The sequence below is a fragment of the Rhinolophus sinicus genome, linkage group LG13 (genome assembly GCF_036562045.2).
Source record: "Rhinolophus sinicus isolate RSC01 linkage group LG13, ASM3656204v1, whole genome shotgun sequence".
Classification (NCBI taxonomy): domain Eukaryota; kingdom Metazoa; phylum Chordata; class Mammalia; order Chiroptera; family Rhinolophidae; genus Rhinolophus; species Rhinolophus sinicus.
Genome location: NC_133762.1, coordinates 13,790,739 through 13,812,330, shown reverse-complemented (window position 1 = coordinate 13,812,330; position 21,592 = coordinate 13,790,739). Strand labels below are relative to the sequence as shown.

Sequence of the window (21,592 nt, the reverse complement as noted above, 5' to 3'; positions counted from 1 at the left end):
TTAAAAGTTAACCTCCATTTGAAGTCAGAATTCTTTTTGGCTCCAGTAGCAATTTGCATTAAGTGTGATTCTGTTACCTGAGAGGGTTTAAGTGAAGTGATCACTGGGAAATTGAGGTTGACAGCCCTTTCTTTTGAAAATCTTAAGAGTAAGCTAAACCCTTTCAAATGAAAATATAATGATTCACAATCTACTTTCAAAAATGCAGTTAGCTAATATTTTATTATTTCTTAGGCAATTCAGCAACAGAGCTCTTCAGAAACTGAGGGAGAAGGTGGAAATACTGCAGATGCAAGCAGTGAGGAAGAAGGTGAAAGAGTAGAAGAAGATGGAAAAGGCAAAAGGAAGAATGAAAAAGCCGGCTCAAAACGGAAAAAGTCATACACTTCAAAGGTTACTGAGAAACTGTTCCCATTGTTATTAATGTTACATGCTTAGTCATTGACAGTGTTAGATTATTTTTAATTCATTCATTGGGCACACAGAAATATACTAGCTCTGTGAAGCTTCTGCCTTAGAGACACATAGCCGAGGGGAATTAGACAGGTAATCTTAGATGTGAGAGTACCTGGCTATTGACTGTTTGGGGCTGATTTAGCCCCGAAAATACCACCTTCTCAGCTAGAGGAGGCCTATTCTTTAGTCAAGGGTGCAAGCTAGGCATGCCTCCTACAGCAACCCCCAGAGGAATGCTGCAGAATTTGGGCATATAGGAGACTCAGTACTACATAGGACCATCTCAATGTACTATAGATGTAAATATAAAGACATATATTCATATATACTTTCTGCTTTAAAGAATGTGCTTTCGCTCTTTTGTGTTCAGTTCTTGTATTTTCTCATCACCAATTCTGTCAGACACTGCACTAGGTATACAGTAGTGAGCAAATCCATCCCTACCCTCATGTAACTTACAATTCAATGAATGGGGCGGGGGAGGGCAAAGTAAACCAGCAAATAATAAGTAAATATAAATTGTGAAGGAAATGAATGGAAGCAGGGAATGACAAGGGAGGGGCCTGACCCTCTGAAAAGGTGAAGTCCATGCTGAGACCTGAGAGGGGGAGTTGGGAGGAGGACCACAGTGGCAGAGTAGCAGGGCCGAGGCTGGCAAGAGTTTGGCATGTCCTGAAGTGAAAGAAGGCAGGTGTGGTTGGACAGGCGTGATCCAGGGAGAGACAGACAGAGGCTAAATAGTGGAGATTTGCATGCCACAGTAAGGGCTTGGCTTTTAGTCCACATGTAACAGTAATTTATTGAAGGTGTTAAACAGAGGAGTGACATGATCCTAGACTGACAAATTGGAAGTCCAGGCTTTTCATACAGTGATTCAGAAATACAATTGAAAAAATTAGGAGATTGTGGAAACTGTTCACCTTTTATAAACTGAAAGCAAGGTAAACGGATCATTGAAGACCAAAGATTGGTGTAGGTTTCACTACAGTTGGTCTGTCACACGATTGAATACATGGATAAATTAGTTCCATTTAGATTCTGGTGTTTTGTGGCTGGCTAGACTTAGGAAACACCTTAAAAACAGTTGCCCAGAGTTTGTCAAACTATAAACATTTTGTGCTACAGTCTATAAAATCTGCCCCTCACTTACAGGTAAAATTGTATAAATACGTGTTACTTCCCACGCACCCAAGGAAAACCATGGTATTTGCTTAGGATGAGGATGAAGTTTGCAAATAACAAAATTATTAGAATTTCCCCCGTCAGACTGTATCTTCCATTGCAGTCATATTTTAAGCTGAATTTGTTTTAGCCTTTTGGACTTCACTTAAACACCCAGTTGAATAGATTTTATTTAATTTATGATTACCTGCTGAGCTTCTGTGTAATGCTTTGTATCACCCCAAATAGCCAAGGTAACTTAGGCATTTAATAGTGTGGAAATGTAGCTTTTAAGAGCAGAAGAGCAGAAGTAATGGGGCTCATACATCTGTTTACATCTGTTTCTTAAAAGTTGAATAATTTTCCTTTGCCACTAAAAACCAGTGATTCACAAACTTTTTGACTGCATCCCACCCCCTCTCTACCTCACATAATAACATTTTCCTATGAGAAAACAAAATTCAGTCAGTGATCAGAATGAAAAGCCATACGTAGCACAGGCGGATTTGAGGCAGGTTATGTATATGTCTTTTAGCAGTCCTTATATGGATGACTCATATTTGAGCCATAGCACACAGTGGAAAATTGTAGGTGAACATATTTTGCATGCAAATTATTTACTGTATACAGTAGGGCTAATCCGAGAGCTTCCCAGTAGATGATGCCAAACCACTAGTAATCTTAGTTAAAAAACAAAGGTGACAACAGCTGGGCACAACCAATTCAAGGCCACACTGGTGAAACGGGTGAAGGGTCCTTCCCCCAAAGTACAGAAATTGTGATCAATATGCACAGAAGATGCTTTGCAAGGTTGGCGGCCCAGTTTCTTAGTGAAGACGGACTGTGACTCATCAGTTTCAGTAATGCCCGATCGTAACACAAGTGACTCTCAGGGTTACTCCTAAGTAGCCTTTGGAAGCATTGCAAGTTTTAGGGAGTTGGGCATTGTTATCTAGAACTGCAGGCCAGGGACTATTAATATTTGAGAATCACTGTATAAATTGGAAGGCTTTTCATATTACTACAGTTAGTACATTTCAATAATTATACTGCATTTACTAGGAGAACAAAAAGTATTCCGCTTTTTGTATTGTCAATACTGGATCTTAACTACCTCACTCCACACTTGGATTATGAAACCGGCCTTCCCTTCCTGTAAAAAGTGAAAATGACCTCATTTTAAACTGACGTTTGGGGCATGGTTGGTAGTTTCAGTTAAGTCAAGTAGCAGCACTGTCATTACGTAGCCTGTCACGTAGCTAGAAGCTGCATTCTTAATTACTGATTGTCTGAGGAAGCTCCCGTTTGCTAATTCATTGCTGAAGACCCACAGTGATTTGGCTAAATCAGGTTTGCCTTAGCTCTTATTTGCCACGTGCTTCAGTATTTTTAAAATTCCTCAAAGAAGAACTGTTAGTGAAATGCTACATGTTATTTTCTTCCAGGTGTCCATGGGGCCCGCTTTGGGTCACTTTAATGCTGTTCCACAAAGCAGCTCTGGCTGTGAACTCTACTGACTCTTTGTCTTCCTCTAGAGTTCATCTTCATTTCTAATGCAAGATGATAAGGACCAAAGGGCGAGTGCACCAGTATGGCCTTGGGTTCTTACCTAACTGTCCATAATTTGAACAGCTTATATCACCTGGTGATAACAAAGTTTTGTCGAGATCATTCCATGTGTTCCATTAGCTACATGGCTTCAACAGGTGTCCCAACGTGAATATCTGTGTATTATCTTAGATAGCTCACCTCGCTTCTCGGGACCTCAATTTCTACTGTAAAATGGTGGAGAAGGAGCGGATGGCCTTTACGGCGCCCTCCTAAGGCGTTGTCCATGTGGCGCTGTTTCTTCATTGACAGTGCTCTGGGGGTGTGAATCTCTTATTTTCTGCTTTTAACATCACACTTCTGGAAAGAACTAAAATAAAGGCTATTTAGTCCACCTCTACTTCCTTTCCAGCTGGTTAAACTGAGGCCTAGTGAGGTGAAATGACTGGTCCAGGGTCACCAGCTCAGCCTTGGCACACTGCAGGTTGTAGCAGTATATCCTGTTGTCTGGCGGGAAAGACAGGGTGGAGGTCAGTTACTTCTGCCTTTCTAGCTTACACTTGTGCTTTGGATTTCCACCTTTGACTGTAATTTTTAACTTATCTAAACATTTAGAAATCCTCCAAACAGTCCCGGAAATCTCCAGGAGATGAAGACGAGAAGGACTGCAAAGAAGAGGAAAACAAAAGCAGCTCTGAGGGCGGAGACGCCGGCAATGACACGAGAAACACAACTTCAGACTTGCAGAAAACCAGTGAAGGGGTAAGGAGACGCACAGCCTGTCTCTTCGCTTCTGTTAACGTAGGAGACACTTTGCTTCAAAGTCAGGATTCGTGTCTCAACATTAGTAACCCTGTCGGAGTCAGTGGAGAAGCAGTCTCAGCCTGATCCTAGATCCATCCAGACCCCCTGAGGAAGAGATGAGGTGCTTAGAGTCTGCGAATAAAAGTGCCAGGTGGGAATTGTACCTGCCCACCAGTTTGGATCTCTGTGAACAGTTTATTCTTTTTTAACCTAACTTCAGCAACTCGAGAGTCTCTTAAAGTAAGGTGTGAAATACTGAAATTATGAAATGCCACCTCAAAACTTGACAGTTGTATTTCTTTCACTGTAAAGTAAATGGCATGTTCAAAATAGGGTATTTCATACTGCTTCTTTCCTAGAAGTGGTAGGTAATTTAATGTACCCATGGGGATTTTAAGTGTTTAAATAGTCAAACAATATATGACTTTTGGTATTTAAAGCACCCAAGGGGAAAACTTGCCCACTTTGAGTCTTGGTAATTTTTATTAATGTCTAATAACTTCAAAATCACAGGTAAGAACCCTGTTGTTGAAGTGTTCGTGAAGGCCTGCTTATTATCCAGTGCCATGTAACAAATTACCCCAAAGCTCAGTGGCTTAGAACAGCATTTATTATCTAGCATTTTCTATGGATCAGGAATCCACACAGGTGTAACTTGTTGCGTCTTCTGTCTCTGGGTCTCTCCAAAGCTGCAATTAAGGTGTTAGCAGGGGCTCAAGTCATTTTGAGGCTCAAGTGGGAGCAGGTCCTGTTCCAGGCTCATTCAAGTAGCTGTTGGCAGGACTCCGTTCCTCACAGCTGTTGGACTGAGGGCCTTAGTTACTCGCTAATGTTGGCCTGAGGCCTCGCTGGCTTCCCGGCACACGAGTCCCCCGTAGGCAGCTCCAGCAGGGCAGCTGGCCTCATCAGAGGACGTGCAGAGGACCAGCAAGAGAGGGCGCTGGCAAGACAGAAGCCTGTCTTTGTTATCTAATGTCGGAAGGGACATCCCATCACTTCTCTGTCATTCTCTTCATGAGAAGCAAGTCATGAAGTCCAGGCCACACTCTGAGAGAGGGGATTACATGGGACATGCTACCGGGAGGCAGGGATCATTGAGAACCATGTCAGACGCCCGTCCCTGAACCAACCACTGATACAAGGGGATTTGAACTGGCTTGGACCAGTCAGGTTCTACCCACCCCTGGAGCTGGAGTCAAATCCCCAAATGACAAGGCTATCAGGTAATTTCAGGGAGGGGCAGAGGATAGAATACGAGGTGTGATCCAAAAATACGGTGAGTGTTTAAATTTAAAAAATGAATTACAGTAAAAGACACATTGCCATTAATCCCCCTCGAGATGCTCCCCCTCGCTGAGAACACATCCCATCGTTCCTGCCACTTTCTGAAGCAGCTCTGCAAGGCCTCTTTCCTGAGTGTCTTTATGAGTAAATGAGGAAAATCTGGCTTTACTTAGATACTAATTGGAAAATGTATACAAGTATTTTAATAGTCTTTTCAGATCATTGTGGTTATTTTTTGATATGACACCAATTCTTTAAGTGCTAGCTTCTCAAAGGTTAGGTGCAGTGTGGAATCTGAAATCTTTGTATTCTGTTAGGTGGAAATCTGTTGAACTGTCTGGCACGTTGAATATCTTTTACCCATTTGGAAAATACTGGTTCTCTGAGTTATTTGTGCCTTCCAAATATTTCATTATAAATATACCATCCATTATAAAATATTTAAATTACATATTTAATATCACTACCTATCTTGTCAGAAAAATCTGTAAGTATTGGGAAGCTGTCGATTGTAGAGGATTTAAGTTTTCCAGAGTTCTAATTTTCACTTAAAAGCTACAATTTTATCACTGGCAACAAATACTTCCAGTTGTTTTCCTTGAAGTAATAGTCTCATTTCATTTATTTTTGACAAAGTGCCAAATAGCCAACCCTGAAGAACCATAGTTGATCTGTCATCACTTTTTCAAGTCAAGATGGTGTTCCATGAAGAGATCCTATGACTTTTCCTGCCTCCTAACTTCTGCTTACTGTGTCCTGGCTGTCTTTCACCCTCACACACCCTACAGCCTCTCCCTGTGCCTCAGAGAGAAGCTGATTAAATTAGCTGGCCATTATCCAATCCGGGGGTGCCATGGCCCAGCCTGGCAACCCTCGCACGGGCACGCACTTCCGGCTGCTCACTGGAGGAGACTTCCTGGTCTAGAAAACCCTCCGAGCACACTGTCCAGAACATACACCATTATGAATTAGTGAGATATTTCTTGATGCATAGATGCAAATAGAGTGATTATGGTATGAGAAGTAAAAATCAGATTCATAATTTGCTTTTATAAGCATCCATTGGACAGCTCCTTGTTTAAAGACACCCCAAAGAAAAGCATGTGCTTAAAGTTGTGGCTACATTCTCGTGCCATCTTCACTTTGTTTGGGGCAGAAATAATTTTCTGAGGCTGCCGTGGCACCGGGACCATCTGTTCCAAAAATATTCTTCAGTGTGGATTGAGTAATTGTCACTATGAATTTTCTACCAGTGTGGATATAGAATGCATTGCCTTTCATTTTACTATTAATAAAAAGACATTGTTAAAGAAGTTTTTTTGATTGACAGTTTTTCATTGTTTTAATGGGTGTCTTCCTCCTTCACAAAGGAGGGAAATCCTTCAAAGTCTGTGAGTATAATCTTCTATCTAGTGGTTTTATTTGTTAATAAATACTTAGAAGTCACCAGACACTGCATTTTGTAAGTTCACAGATTTTAAATGTGTTTTTTTTGTTTTGTTTTGTTTTTAAGATTAGCTTTCTCGTTTTGGTAGGAACAGAGAAGGCTAAGAAATGTATTTCTGCTGCTTGAGGGGATGGTAGGCTTAGCAGTTTTTCTATTTGAAGGTCTTGGAATCATTTATATACGGTCTTATGTACAGTTCAGTATAGACGTTGGGTCTGTAAGTGAGAACATATCCATGAGTGAGCACATTATGTGCTTACAAACACATTCATTCACTTAGTGAAGTAAAAAGGTGAAGCGGGCTGTTTTTAGAAAAAATATTTGCGACCTGCGTTCCCTCTTTCACTCATCCCATGAGAGCATTACTCGGGGGTTTAATGTATTTGGGTTAATGATGAAGAAAACAAAAAATAGCATCCCTGTGGGGAAATGTAACCTGACACAGTTTAAAGTGGGACCCACATTGAAACATCATTCTTTTAGGAAGTAGAAATATTTTATCTTTGTCACATGGATGCAGTCTGAATTCTAAGAGAAAACTAGGCTTCCTTTCCCTTTGTGCATCTTAATTTTGTCAATTCTTGTGTTTCTGTGAGCCATATGTCACAGTAATTAAGTTGTAAATATTATACAGAATAATTTGCATACACTCCAAATGCATTTTACATTTGAAGCAGCTTACCTTTCTTTCTGACACCACAGATCTCATGCAGATGAATTCCCTGCGTTTCTCCACTCACTGTGTGTTCTACCAACACATGGCCCTCGGGCTGTGCAGAGTGCACGGCTGCACTCGGTGCCCTGCCAGGCAGTGGCTTAAGTTTATTGTGGGGTTTTGCCCCCTTGTTTTAATAGAACACTAGAAATGTCCTAGTAGCTCCTTTGGCTTTCTGCCCTGATGGGTATAACACAAAGCCTCAGAGGCTGTTCTTGCTAAGTGTAGTCGATGCTGCAGTGCAGCTGAAAATCTCAGACGACCCGGTTGTATACCGTCCAGGTGTAGGTAGCTTTTATTGTTGGTGTCCTCAGTCGTCTAAACCTTGGTTTTCTTTCTTTTTTACAGACTTAACTACTGTACTGAATGCTGCATATTGAGAGAAACCGCAAGAAGGTTGTGTGTTTGGTTGTCTAATATTCTTGGATTTGATATGAACCAACACTGTCCTTGTTGTCATTGACAGATCCCCAGTTTGTATGTACATTATTCACATTCCTCTCTGTTGTGTTTGGGGAAAGAAAGAAAAGATATTTTAGCCTTTTTTAAGGTTATTGATTTAATTTCATGTTATTTGGTTGCATGAAGTTGCCCTTAACCACTAAGGATTATCAAGGTTTTTGCACAAACTTATACATGGCTAGGATCCTATTATCAAGGCAGTTATGTTCATAATTTTCCTGCCTTTCTCCACCATCACCAAACACTCAGTTAAGTATAAATTCGCATTTTTTTTAAATGACCACTCAGCATAATGTGTATTTCCTCTCTGTGACAGAACCCAGGAACCATTCCTAGATATATAACGTTGGCATATTGAAGATGAAATTAAAATTGTCCTTCAGTTTTGAGGCCACGTGTAAAGTTTAATCATACTGTAAAATATCTATTCTGTATTAGAAATAGCTAGTTGACAGCTTATACTTCTCAAAACTCATGTTGTTATGTACACAAACTCAGTTTCTATATGTGAAGTCAGTGAGTCTTTTTGTGTTACTCCAAAATAAAGACAACAATTTATTTTTTTCCCACTGCCAATACAATGTGAGCGAATTACTCAATGTGGGTACTTTACATTTTAAAGCAGGAATCAGCAGTAGCCCTATGGGAAACCAGACAAAGCACTGACTTTTAAATATAGACTTTTAAAATGGACTCATTTTCTTTCAGAACTAGAATTAGAATAGTTAATATCCATCCACAAACCATTATTATGTGTACATTATTGTTGCTATTGTGATAATAGAGAATTTTATTTATTTTTATGCCAGCTTATATTGTGAGAACACATTTAGTCAGTTTGGGTTTTATCAATCCTGTTATGCTTGTCCTTGGACCATCTTTCGCGTATTCGAGATTTGTAGTTGAAAAGTTTACTGTAAAAAAAAAAAAAAAATCAAAAACAAAAAAATGTATTGTTTTTACAGAATAAATTTATTGGAATGTGTACTGGGAGTAAGATTTGAGGTTGTAAACAACTAAGTTAGTGTAATTTGGCTTCATATATGTAACGTGAGGTATTAATGTAATCCATATATTAAAGCAAAATTTGTTAACAGCAAGTTGACAATAGAATCAAGTGCAGGTGAGGGTTTTCTTTTTCTTTTTAAATACTCTCTGGGCTTTAGTTTGTTTGCTTGTTTGTTTGTTTGTAAACACTGCGGGGAGGGAGAGGAAAAGCTCCGTGATTGCTTATACATCTAAGATATTTACCAGCTCGATGGACCCTAAATTCAGACACTTGACATTATCCATGTATTGATTTGACCCCATTTTCTTTTAGTTTTCTTGCTTTGGTGAAGAGCTAATAAATAACATGAAGAGAAAACGTGAACGCTCTAAAAGCCTAAGGGCATTAATGATGCCGATGGTGACGGTGATGGTGGTGGCCAAGGGTGATGAGGGTGGTCCAGGGTATGAACCCCCCTCCCCACTACCACTGTAGGCCACAGCAGAGGCAGCTGTGTTTGGGTTTCTCTCATTTAGCAAATGCTAATGTTTTTCTTTTATACTCACGATTCCAAATGTGAAAAGTTCATTAAAAGATAGTAGGAATGACAATCCAGTTCTTTTTCCTTAAAAGGTACTTTTTGAGTATTTTAATTGGATTTAAAATTAATGAAATGTAATTACTGTGTCAAAAGGGCTCTTCATTGCTCACACTAAAACATAAGGAGACTGTAGATGGCATTTTGACTTGGAACTTACTACTGACAAAGTTTTAAAATAAAAAGCCTAAAAAGACTGCAAAACTTCTGGAAAAAAAATGTTTCAAATTTAATGAGATTTGTTTTCATAAAAGGCCAAAAATTTTATTAAAAATATACAGAGAAATGCAATAGAAATATCTCCAGTTACCAGTAAAACAAATATTCCATTAAGGGTAACAATACAATTATTGATCTCTCTTTAGCTATTTAGGCTCACAAAGAAATTTTAGTAAAAGCAGTTATTAAAACAGCAGTAAATAATATGCTTTCCTTGGGAAAACATTTTTCAAATAGCATTTTAAAATATTCTGGCAATTTGCCTTTTATATCAATGTTGATAATGAAGCATATACATCTTATGCAAAAATATTTCTCCAATCTCTATTTGCTATTTTGAACTTTTAATATGCATAAACCATATTCACTTTTGAATAGTTTCATTTCCATGCTCACTATTGTAGGAGATGAATTGTAATTTTTCACCCTCATGTGCAAACAGAATATTGAGATAGATGGTCAAGTTTATTCACAATTTTGACTATTTCTTTAAACTGTTTCTCCACTTCAATTTTTATTCAAAAAAAAGAAAACATACCCACACAGTACCATATATAGCTCACACACATAGTGCAGAAAGAAGAATTTATATATTCTTAAGTGTTCCTGTGTGGGAAGGGAATGGAATGGGACAAAATACCAGTACCAGGATAACAAAAGTCAGTAATATAGAGAAGAACAACATGAAATAATGTTTTTATTCAACTTTTTCATCTGCCTTTATTTTTATGAAGAACTCTGGTTTGTAGATACAACGATAGGCCAGGAGCTGAGGAAGAACTCCGTATGCTATGTTTAATACTAGAAAAAGGATTTTCGCTTCTTCGGGGACTCTGTACACATAAGCAGTTCTAGCATGAAGAGAAGCACCGATGTGAGAAAACTGAGCCTGTTGCATTAAAAAACAAAACAGGGTAAGCATGAACTTTGTGTTCAGTTGGGTGTACAATGAGTTCTGAATTCAGACCCTGTTCCTCTGCCTTCAAAACAGTACTTTCAAACAATCCATAGTCGTCAGTATGTCATTGAATTTAGGGCCAGTCTTGACATAACTGTTCAAATAAAGTACACCTTTAGCGTGGCTTTATTTCACCAGCTGTTTTATAACCCGAGCAGTGCCCGAGACCAAACATTAGTTCAGTCTAACAGAAAAATCTGAGAAAAGTCTGTTTTTTCCTGATTTGCATTCTGAACATCCTGTATAAGGTCTCGATAGTGGCTCATAAAGCGTGTTCCAGTGAAAATTAAGAAAGTGCAGAGTTGAAAAGCGCTGAGGACCTCAGTTTCATTTATTAGTCTGTCACCTACTCCCTGTAGCAAGAGCTCAAAGCCTTTCATTATGTATCTTTGGTGCTTTATTTATTCATTCATGTATTTGTTTCTCGTGCAACTTGCAAAAATGCTAAAAGTTGTTTTGTAAGATAAGGTTACCGATGCAGGTGGCGATGGACTTATGGTTGCTCTCCATAAAATGGCAACTGTACAGGAAGGCGACCTTTTTGAGTCTAATTATAATTTATTTAGAAGTACGGCTGGTCTGCTTATAAAATGGAAAGGTAAGAGCTTCTTTACTTGTTCAGAACACACATCAGAATGTGCTGGTTGGTCTTTTTGATACTTTTCATAAGTACAGGGGGAACTGTATTAGAAAAGGTTTCTTTCTGTGGGATTTGCTCAGGATCCTTGTATCATTACAAAGTGCAGTCCTGGAGTCTGCATTTTCATACCTTACTGAGACTCAAGATACACAGGAATAAAGAATTGGGGGTATAACTAATAGGTGGTGAGTTAATAGTTCATCAGAATCAAAGGGAAGAGACAGAAGGTATCACAGTCTAAGAAAGGCACAGATATAACAAGAATGAAAACTAAATAATTTGCTTTAAATACATATGTTATCTTGCATTTCCTTTCACATGAAATCAGTTTATTCTGCTAAGAGGTTAACAGACAAAGGTGTTACTAAGCACTTGATTTTCCCATGACAAGCAAAGGACAGGTTTTCATAAGCAGCACGTGTATGGCTTTATATCAGTGACAGATATTTCAACAGACTACATTTATATAAGTTACTGGGACATTCTGGGGACCTCTGTTATAGGTTTGCTGCTCTCTGGAGATAGAAATCAAATTAATTGGGTGTGTTGCCAAGGACACCTGCTTTGTGGTCCACCAGGCCCTAAGAGGGCTCTGCCCTCGAACACCTCCCGGGGCAGGTGCCTAAAGGGAACCCAGCAGCCCATAAGCATTTCTTCTCTGGGCTCTGAAGACAAGTGACCTTGAGAATAAAGGGTATTTGAGAGGTTGCCCAGAGCTGCTGGTCCTGTGGACATCGTGGGAACACTTAACAGGAAAGTGTTCCCGGCACTATTTTCCCCTAGGGCCTGTTTGGAATAACAGTGTTTGACTGACTGTAACCAATGTTTTTCTTCTGTACTGGAGGCCAGATTTGAAACCTGATTTTCAGAAGTGTGGGTTTGGTGTCTCTATCTTTATAGACACTTGTACACATCATAGAAAGCACCAAACGTGGGGCAATGCCAACCCTACTTGCAGAGAATGGGTGATCAGAGCGATCACGCCTACTCGCATGGGAAACCAGCACAGCCAGTGATTCCTGAGGCTTTTGTCCTGCACTAACCGTGCAGTTAATACCTCATTTTCTCCAACAGCACACTCATGGCCACATGAAACCATGATCCTGTCTTTAGAGTAGATTGTAAGCCCACCGGGCAGGTACTGTCTGATGTTTTTTGTGTGCCACCTCTCGCACTGTTAGAGCTCAATAAACATTCTACAACAATGGTCTTGTGGCTGTCAAAATACAGAAAGCTTCTACAAAGCATTTCTCTGTTTTTATACCTGTTTTAGTAGGCCTTTGTCTTCAGAATTATTTCATGGGGCAAAGACGATGTTATTTTTGATCAAGAGGTGCATTTCTGAGAGAGAAGCAGCCTGAGGCTTGCTTTCTGCCGTTTCTGGTGCTGTCCATGGTTCTAATGGTGTGTGTATGATGGTGGCCACACCTCAGCGGAGTGGGCACCCAGCCTCAGCATCTGGAGTTGTTTCCAGGCTTCTGAAGTTTCAGAAGAACCTTAGCCTCACCTGAGGAGAGTCCCCAGCACATAGGTGAGAAGGGGCTGCAGAGTGTCTCCCACCTTATGACGAGGCCCAAGCACTGTGCTGGGGTCTGCTGCTGAGCTGACATGGCCCAGGCTTGTAGGTCCAAGTTATGGATCCCACACATTGCTCCAAAATTCAGTGATGTGAGGTGGAGCCCCTAATAATTTTTTGTCTACTCCATTCTAAATCATTTTTCACCTTTACATGAGATATATTTTAATTTTAATTTTTTTTTTTAGAATGGATGATTGGGATAGAAAATGAGATAATAAAGGCAAAGAAAGGTTAAATTTTAGTAGCTCTGTTTTCTTATATTTATAGAGACAGTCTGGAAGGGGTGACTGAAAAGCACATTCCTGGCTCCAGAAAGGAGAACTAAGTTTCACGTATCCACACAAATACAGGTCAAAACGAATGGGAATATTGGGACAATAGCCAGGCTCTTTGGCCAATACAGTATAAGTAGCTAATCCAGGACTGTGTTACCGTTTTTGTAGGCTTTTCTGAGCAGCATAGTCTAGTGGTTAAGGACATTGAACCTGGAAGCAGACTGACAGCGTCCAGTCCCGGCTACACCGCAAACCAGCAGTCTGACCTTGCGTTAGGTATGTAACCTCTTTGGCTCCCTCATCTGTAGAAGTTGGCTAATAACGGAGCCGGCTCCTGGGGTTGCCATGCCGGTTCAATGAGTTGATCTTTGGCAAGAGGTTAGGACCGTGCCAAGTACATGGGGCTTTTCCACAGACAGATTCAAAACCCAACCGAAATACCTGTCCAGGATCTGTACTCTACTTCGTTGAAAACCTAGGCTCTTTGGTTTTAGATCCCCTTGCTGACCTTTTGACAATTTCAAGACTGTCTGTCTCCACTAAAGGATAATAAGCACGTAAAATAGTAAACCCAAAGTCTAATTTTAAGAGTAAAGATGTTTAGTGAGGCATCACCCCAGAAGCACATGATTAAAATGGGATTTGCATTAGTATCCCAGTTACCCATGTTCTTCATAAAGCTTTCAGATATTTCTTAAAGGTTTCCATAAAGGAGAAACATAAAATTTACCTCCCATAGAGTCAACTGAATTATCTGCAGATGGGCCTCTAGACCCCTTTATGAGAAAGCATGTCGCACCTGCATAGCCAGGGAGCTGAGGACGAGGCCTGGATGGGAAGGGCGTAGCCTGGCTGAAACGGAACCGCTCCTGCTTCCGTGGCCATGAGGGTTAACGGTGGCGTGGAGGCTCCCTGCCAAACCCACTGTGAAGCTGCCCCAAAGCTTTCTCCCAGTTTCTCTGATTTTTAGGTTATTACACACAATACCCATCGCTACAGATTAATGAATGGATCTTCTGAACAACATAAGGTATTTCCCCTCCAGATTCTTACTGGGACTCTTCTAACAACAACAAAATAATAGCAATGAAGAGGTTCATAGATTATGACATGCCAGGCAGTGTTCAAAGCCCTTTACACATATTGCATCATTTAATCCTCACAGCAACTCGATGAGAAAGGTACTGTTACTATCCTAACCACACAGAAGAGGGAACGGGATCTGAGAGAAATACCAGGCTCACTGAGCTCATTAGTGATGGCTGAGGTGGAACCAGTCTGCCTTTGGAGCTCACGCTCTTAGCCATTTTGACTCTGTTGGCTCTGATTCTCTTAATTTTCAGTGACACTTTAGCAGAAAAAAAAATTCTTCAATTGATAGAAAATGCTAATGAATGGATCTAACGAGCCTGTAATACTTTTCAAATTAGACTTGCAACTTGAATCCTATGCTGAGGAATTTCTATGGGAAGACACTTGGGTTATGAATGCGTCCCCAGTGGAACTCTGGGGTAAAATGCATCCTGGTTTGATTTGATTTTCTTTTACTTCTTGATTGATCTTTCGACTTCTGAAGGCGGCAGATTTGGCAGACTCCTGCACGGCCTGAAATCAGGGACCAGTAACTACTTCACAATGTTTTCTATGGACTTGTACTGATCTAGAAGCTTTTCAAAGGTATTTTTCTTGTTAAATTGCATAGGCTCTTGGGAATTCACTAGCTCTTTCAATACATGCAGGTTTTGACGAAGTTTGTAGGATCATGATTGCGTAAGACTTCTAAATGAGGAATGGTAGCAAGCAGGGGTGCTAGTCAAGGTAATGTTGGATGCTTTCTGTGAGGAGTGTGTCAGATACCCTCCCAAGAGGAGCATTCATTTCATAAGAAGTATTCGCTAAGTAGAAAACAAATCCCATGACAAGAATTCAACATTCTCATTGTGTGCACTATTTTGTAGCACTATGATTTGTAACTTCTCTTGTGGCTAAACACGCGGAATAGGTAGATACTAAAGCCCAGCCAAGAGCTATGGGAATGTCAGACACGTAATTTTTGGATTACATTGTTGGGTCGGGAGAAGCATCCTTCTGACATTTACAGGATCTAGTCTGTAGGCTCAGGCTACCTTGCTACACTGAGTGGTGATGGACAAGCCCAAAGATTCCTGCAAAGCCTGGGGTCTGGCCGAAGCTGCTGCTGCTGCTGCCAGTTGCTCTGCTGTCTACGCTGCCCTTCCCAGAACCGCCTGGCTGGAGTCAGGTGCCCATCTGCAGGCTCAGCCTCACCAGCAGGTACAGTCTGGGGTCAGTCCTCCTGAGTCAGCTCCAAGCACCCATTTGCCTCAAGCTGTGCCCTTCACACCTCCTGGCTGCTGGCAGTCTTCTGAGACTTGACCAGGTCCAACGCCTGGCCTCACTCGTACCAGCATCCCAGCCGATGACACGTGGCATGCAGAGGCAAAGCACACAGGTAACGAGTAGTTGTCTAGCTCTGAGCAATCTCATCCTCTAAAGAAAGGGCCTGGTAAGAGTAGGGTGAGTGGGAGGCCCTGTGTCCTTAAGGGCACAGGAAAATGTGACCGGGGAACCAGGCCAAGAAAACAAAAGCCAAGGCTTACTCTCCCCTCAGACCTGCTGCACGCCCCATGCCTAAGTGTGTCCTTAGTCTAATAAAGCCCACTCAGCCCAGCTTGATGGCACTGCCTCCTACCCCCGAGGGTTCTCCAACTCCTTCATGCCACACACAATGCCTTACATAGCGTTCTCGGAGCTGTGTAGCATGGCTGATGTCTGCATGAGGAGAGGGATAACAGTGGAGAAGAATGTGGGCTTTGGGGTCAGACACGACTTCATATCCCCAGTCTGCCACTTAGTAACTTTGTGACCTTCAGCAAGTACCCAGCTTCCTGGACCCTCAGCTTTCTCATCTCTCAGGGAGACTTTTTAAAAACTTAGAGAATGCCATATGGTCATCACACAGGAAGCCCACATTTATCCGCCTCCCTTCCAGGCCTGGCTCTGGAAAAATCCCACCTGATCTTTGTACACGCGAGAAATAAAACTTGATTGTGTTAAGGCACTGAGTATCTGCTACTCCAGCAGAGCACGTAGCCAGCCTGTCCATAACACAAATTCAGCGTGGTTGGCCTCACATGAAGGATGGTGATGAGAGCTCAGACCACTAGTGGCAACGAGGCTGTAAAAAAGTGCATTTGAGAATTACTCTGGAGGCAGAACTAACCAGACCTGGTGACAGGCTGGATAGAGTAGGTGAGGGAACAGAAAGTAGAAGAATTAACTCCCAAGTTTTTGACTTGAGTTGCAAGGAAGATGGGGGAAATGGAAGAGAAGTTGTGGGCAGAACCAAGAGTCCTGTTTTAGACATTAAATCTGAAATGCTAGTGAGACATCCATGTGAAAGGACTGAGTTTGGAATTTAAAGGAGTCTGGGAACTGTGGTTTAAAGATAGAAAATTGGAAATCATCAGCTTATAGCTAGTATTGAAAGACATGGAAATAAAGACCCAAAACCAAAGCCTGAGGAGTCAGGAATTCAGAGGTCTGCAAAGAGGGTAAATATTAATTATCTTCCTTCTTAAGTCCTTCAAGGAAAGGACAGCAACCATTACTTGTGGGTGCTGCATCAACTTTTTTGATATTAAGATATTAAATAAGTCCTCACATAGAGTCATTGATAGGTTCTACAACTTTAAGTGAAATGACATATAACGAAACCGGTTTTCCCATAGGCTCATTGATACAAACAAGAGTTAAAGCTCCTACAAAGTACCTCAGATGGGAAGAATACAACCCATTGTGTTAACCCATAAATACCATAACTTTTCAACCCTGTCAATTCTAGTGTGTCTTTTTGCCATCAGTTACTGTGCCATGGTTATAATGAACTGGACGAATATGCCTGGAGTTTCTGAATGAACCTCATTCTTATGCTGCTTGAAAAGAGCAAGATGAAGATAATTTTAAAAGATAAGTTCATTTAGTTTCTTTACTTGTAGTAAGAAAATAGAAGATAAAAATCACTTAATTTTCTTTCTTGTTGATAAGATCAGTTTGTTTTGCTAGTTGTTATTTTGTGAAAATGTACTTTGTGTGATAATTCCATAGCTAATTTCATTTCCAGTTCAGTGCAGTAGCATTCACTGAACACCTGTTCCAAGCTGGGGCCAGGGCTATATCTTATAGATAACAGCTCTCAGTTCTCTTTAGCAGCCACGGAGTTTAGAAACTGGGAAAAGGTACTATAAATAGCAGTGCCACTTGCTGGGTATGTGACCTTGGGCAAATCACGTAACCTTGCTGGGCCTCACCGGTATAAATGACGGTGCACCTACCAGGTAGTCACTGTGAGATTTAAATAAAATGTATATGCAGGAAGGTCTTCTAAAGAACTGTAAAACAAAAGGGCACAACATATCTAATATTTCTTACCCTAAAACACCGAGCAGAGATGTTTTTCAGCTATTCAGCCATGACAGCCCCACCCCCAGTACACTTCCAGAATGGAGCATATGCTTAGTACCTGTGCTAGACCGCCAGCATGTATCAGGGTTATGTCAAGCATCCAGGAGCATCCGGGCACCACTAAGCCATAAAGTGCAACCACAAAGTAAGGGACAGAATAGAACAGATAGACCAGCATCTGTATTGAACAGAGAAACATCATCAGCAAATCCATGGTCAACCTGGCCTGAAGAACAGCACGACAAGTTAACATTTCCATCCTATGTCTTACGTGGGACCACATTTTCCCATTCTTAAAGAGGAAATTAATTTTAGAAAAATCTTAGGTTTTGTAACTACTTGACCTGGATTTTAGGATAAGCAGCAGGATCCTTTAGATAGGGCTCTTGAAATTGCGCATAAAATCGGCAGAGCTCAGCTGGGCAGTCCAAAGCAATCTGAGAACAGAAATGAATTCATTACGAAGATAGTCACATCTGGTTCTTAGGTTTGCTGATAAGGCTGAATGTGCCAGGTTTAGTCACAAGCTGCTTTGCTATCTAACAAAAACTATGTATTGTAGAAGCTCATCAGTAAAAGGGAAAGAAATATTCTGCCGATTTGCTCTAAGGAGATCAAGCAGAGGTTAATAGTGGAGCAGGCACTGGAAACTAACACTCTGCTCTTGGGTACCTTTGAGTATTCAGTATAAGCATCTGGCGCTCGCCAGCCAAAGCACAGCCTGCTTTAGTTCACCAGCTTCACTTTTCCTGGGAATGACTAGCCAGCTATTCCCTGCAGGAAGAAGAGTGCATTTCTAGACCACATTCATCTTACTACGCCACCCTCTGTCCAGTGCCTCGCAGAGTATATGGCCTTTGGGGGCGGTAAAGGACAAGGGTCTGAAAGAGGGGTCCTCTCATCCAAAGCCACCTCACTTTGAAAGAGAGCAGAGCAGGTTTGGTCACCGCAGAGTAGACCTGAAGGCCACAGAACGTGTCTCTTTGGCACATTACTGGGTCCCCTCCGAGTCACCTCCCTCGGGCATCATCCCTCATGCCCTGGCCGTGGATGTTATCCCACCCAGGTAACGCATATGAACACAGGCCAGTGGCGGAGTTGGTCACAGTGCCCCCACCTAAATCCCCACCCACCAAGCATGTGCACACCCCCACGCACACATTCTCATGTACGGGCATGAGGACAGTGGGAACTCATCTGTGTTGTTCTCTTACCTTCGGGAATTACAGCAAGCTAACCAAAGAACAGTTTCACGACTCTGTGGTCTGAGTGAAGCCTATGGCCCTGATTTCCGCTTTACTTCCCTTCTCACGCTGAGCCCAGCCAGCCAACCCCAAAACAGTGAGTCCGCTACCACAGCTTCCTCTCGCCACACTGCTCCCCAGCTGTTCTGCAGGACAGCAGGCTTAGGACAGTTACTAATTGTCATTGAACTGAACATAATTGACCGTGTAATTCTGGCTGCTCAAATTTGTTTCTCCTAAAAATAAATCGTGAAACTGGGGCACTGTGAAGAATCATTGATTGATAAAAATAGTAACAGCAGTCATTTACTGAGCACTTACTATGTACTAGGCCCTCTGAAGTGTCTGTTGTTCATTATTTCATCTTTAAAACAATACTATAAGGTAGGTTCTGTTATTTTGTAGAGGAAGAAAGTGAGCGTCAAAGAGGTGAAGTAATTTTTCCAAGGCCCCAAAACTAGTTAAGTGGCCAGGATTCTACCTCCTCACTCTGGTAGCCGCCAGTCCCATCTCCCGGCTCCTGAAAACACCTGGAGGCCATGGGCCACAGTTGTACACAGTCTTAAGTTATCAACTTTACCCGGGAGCTCTAAATCAGAAACATCAAAGGAACCAGAAGAATGAGACTCTAATGGCTAATTTTTCAGCTGCCCTAAAACAGGGAGGAAGAAACCTCTGGGGACAGTTTCATCTAAGGACCTGAAGCAGCCCAGAATGGACCACCCCCTTGGGAGGGGCGGTGTGGGCTGGACCCAGGTAGGAGTGGCAGGAAGCAGGACCAGCCTTCCAGGCTCGAATGGGAGGAATACGTTGTTAGTGTGCTAGGAAGTCCGATACACATATATTTGAATGTTATTTTGATCTATTATGCTTACCAAACCTCTAAACAGGCTAAATCCAGTTGCCAGAAGGAGACATATGACCAACATTAAATCGAATGGTCTTCTCAGCAGGTCCTTCGCTTGGACTTCCTGAACGACCTAAAATACAGTGGGTAACTAATGAGCAGGCCCAAAGTATCCAAGAAGTCTGAGATCTACTGAAACACACGTGCTATGATGATGGATGACAAGGGATTCTGAAGATTCACAGCGCCCATCAGAAACCACCAGGCATGTACCTTTAGGAAAGTCATTTCCCCCCTCAGGTCTCAGTTTCCTCATCCATGAAATGAGCAGAATGGGCCATGTGATTCTGAAGGGCCCTTCTAGCTCTGAGTCCTTTTTTTTTTCTTCTTGAAATAGCATTTTTGTGATTATAAATGTAAGATACACTCATTTTAAAAAAGTAAACCATAAACCTATCACACTATTAATAGTTGCTATATTTTTCTGGATACTTATATATCTATAGATCTATATCTACATATATATATAGATAGAGATATATATACACACACACACATTTATTTTTCACAAAATTAAGACTTAAAGGGTTAAATTTGTTAAGGTTGAGAATCGAGCCAAATTGCTTTGCAGAGCGATTCTGAGTTTCTGTTCTGTCAGCACTGCATGATTCCCTTTCTCCCTGCCACCCATGTGTTTTAACATTTAAAAATATAAAGAGGAACACTGCTGACACACTGACATGGGCCTCCAGCAGCCGCGGCACCAAGACCAAGGCCATGGTTCCTGTTTGCTGTGGCTTTGTAACAACCACCTCACTCCTCAGATAAGAGCACGGGAGGACCAGTTGTCAGTGTGCCAACCTCAGTCTACATGGCGGGTGTCTAAATGTTTACAAAAGAACTGTTTGTAAATTAAAATGCATTTTGACGAATTCTATTATAAATCGTTGTAAAATGAATCATCACATTCTGATTATCTAGTAATTCATATTTTCATATATTTAAGTTTCGCTTAAAAGAATTTTGCTTAAGGATCTGATACCTATAAAAGAAGCGAAACTTAGAAAGATGTCACTAGCTTAGAAGCAAAGACCTTAACAGAGTACCTGCCGGGCCAGTACTGTGTCACCTTGACCACTTGGCTGTGAAGGGAAGGAAGCTGACTCAGAAGACGTCCTGTAGCCAGTTTCCATGGGCCTGGATCTCCCTATGGCTGTGTGTGCCGCCGTGAACGGCAGTATCTTCCCAGCCTCCCCTCGGGGCACTACCTGCATCGGTATCTCTGAAAGGGGTGCCCAGGTGTTCAAACTCCAGGCCACTGACAGCCCCAGACAAACCACACAGCATGCTAATGCAGAATTTGAGAGGAAGAGTCACGGTGACCACTGGCAGAGGAAACAGATGTATTCAGACAGAAACAGTCTGTCTTGGCCACCGCAACTCAGGTCTGAACCCACACGGTAGAATCCACACAGTCACACGGATGGGCAGCCCCACATGCTCCAGTCCATGCAGGCACGGTTCAGTGGCCAGTGGACGTGACTGAGCCCTGGGAGTCTGAGAACGGGTTACGTTTAGCTTAATAAAAATCACCTTTGAGGGATAATTATAATTTTCTGATGGCTGATTATAGATTCTGAAACCAGCCCAGACAGGAAGACAAGTATATGGTATGCTTAAGAAAAAAGCAGGGCAAGTGCGTATTCCATACTTCCCTATTTAAAAGAGAGAAAGAGAAAGTCAGAAGTTTGCCCAAAACATATATAAACACAAGTAACATTTGGGATCCCTCCCCATCTCAAGTCATCTAAAATTTTGCTATGGACCAGACAATGTTTTTAATGAGACAAAACCAAAAAACAGGTCAACTTAGAATCGTTAGGTG

The 21,592-nt window shown here is 41.6% G+C and overlaps 2 protein-coding genes and 1 long non-coding RNA gene across 9 annotated transcripts in view; 2 read left to right on the top strand and 1 right to left on the bottom strand.

The window, feature by feature from the left end:
• HDGFL3 (HDGF like 3) overlaps nucleotides 1-12,485 on the top strand; it is a 36,978-nt gene extending 24,493 nt beyond the window's left edge. Inside the window, exons 4-6 of the mRNA XM_019743446.2 lie at nucleotides 235-393; nucleotides 3,781-3,927; nucleotides 7,764-12,485. Of these exons, the coding sequence (XP_019599005.1) occupies nucleotides 235-393; nucleotides 3,781-3,927; nucleotides 7,764-7,769 (312 nt within the window). The 3' untranslated portion in view covers nucleotides 7,770-12,485. The remainder of the gene's footprint in view (nucleotides 1-234; nucleotides 394-3,780; nucleotides 3,928-7,763) is intronic.
• The window catches only part of TM6SF1 (transmembrane 6 superfamily member 1), a 22,468-nt gene continuing 10,577 nt past the window's right edge, over nucleotides 9,702-21,592 (bottom strand). For 4 of the 6 annotated variants that reach the window (XM_074317855.1, XM_074317856.1, XM_074317858.1 and 1 more), the window contains 5 exons: nucleotides 21,301-21,422; nucleotides 19,736-19,840; nucleotides 17,961-18,053; nucleotides 17,675-17,794; nucleotides 10,352-10,571 (listed from right to left, as the gene is read on the bottom strand). In XM_074317855.1, the coding sequence (XP_074173956.1) occupies nucleotides 10,380-10,571; nucleotides 17,675-17,794; nucleotides 17,961-18,053; nucleotides 19,736-19,840; nucleotides 21,301-21,422 (632 nt within the window). In that variant the 3' untranslated portion in view covers nucleotides 10,352-10,379. Of the gene's footprint in view, nucleotides 10,572-17,674; nucleotides 17,795-17,960; nucleotides 18,054-19,735; nucleotides 19,841-21,300; nucleotides 21,423-21,592 lie in introns of those variants that run through there. The other 2 variants (XM_019743443.2, XM_019743445.2) reach the window with 2 other exon arrangements.
• The window catches only part of LOC109453618 (uncharacterized), a 21,672-nt gene continuing 19,845 nt past the window's right edge, over nucleotides 19,766-21,592 (top strand). For both annotated transcript variants that reach the window (XR_012491341.1, XR_012491340.1), the window contains exon 1: nucleotides 19,766-19,972. This is a non-coding gene — a long non-coding RNA (uncharacterized LOC109453618). The remainder of the gene's footprint in view (nucleotides 19,973-21,592) is intronic.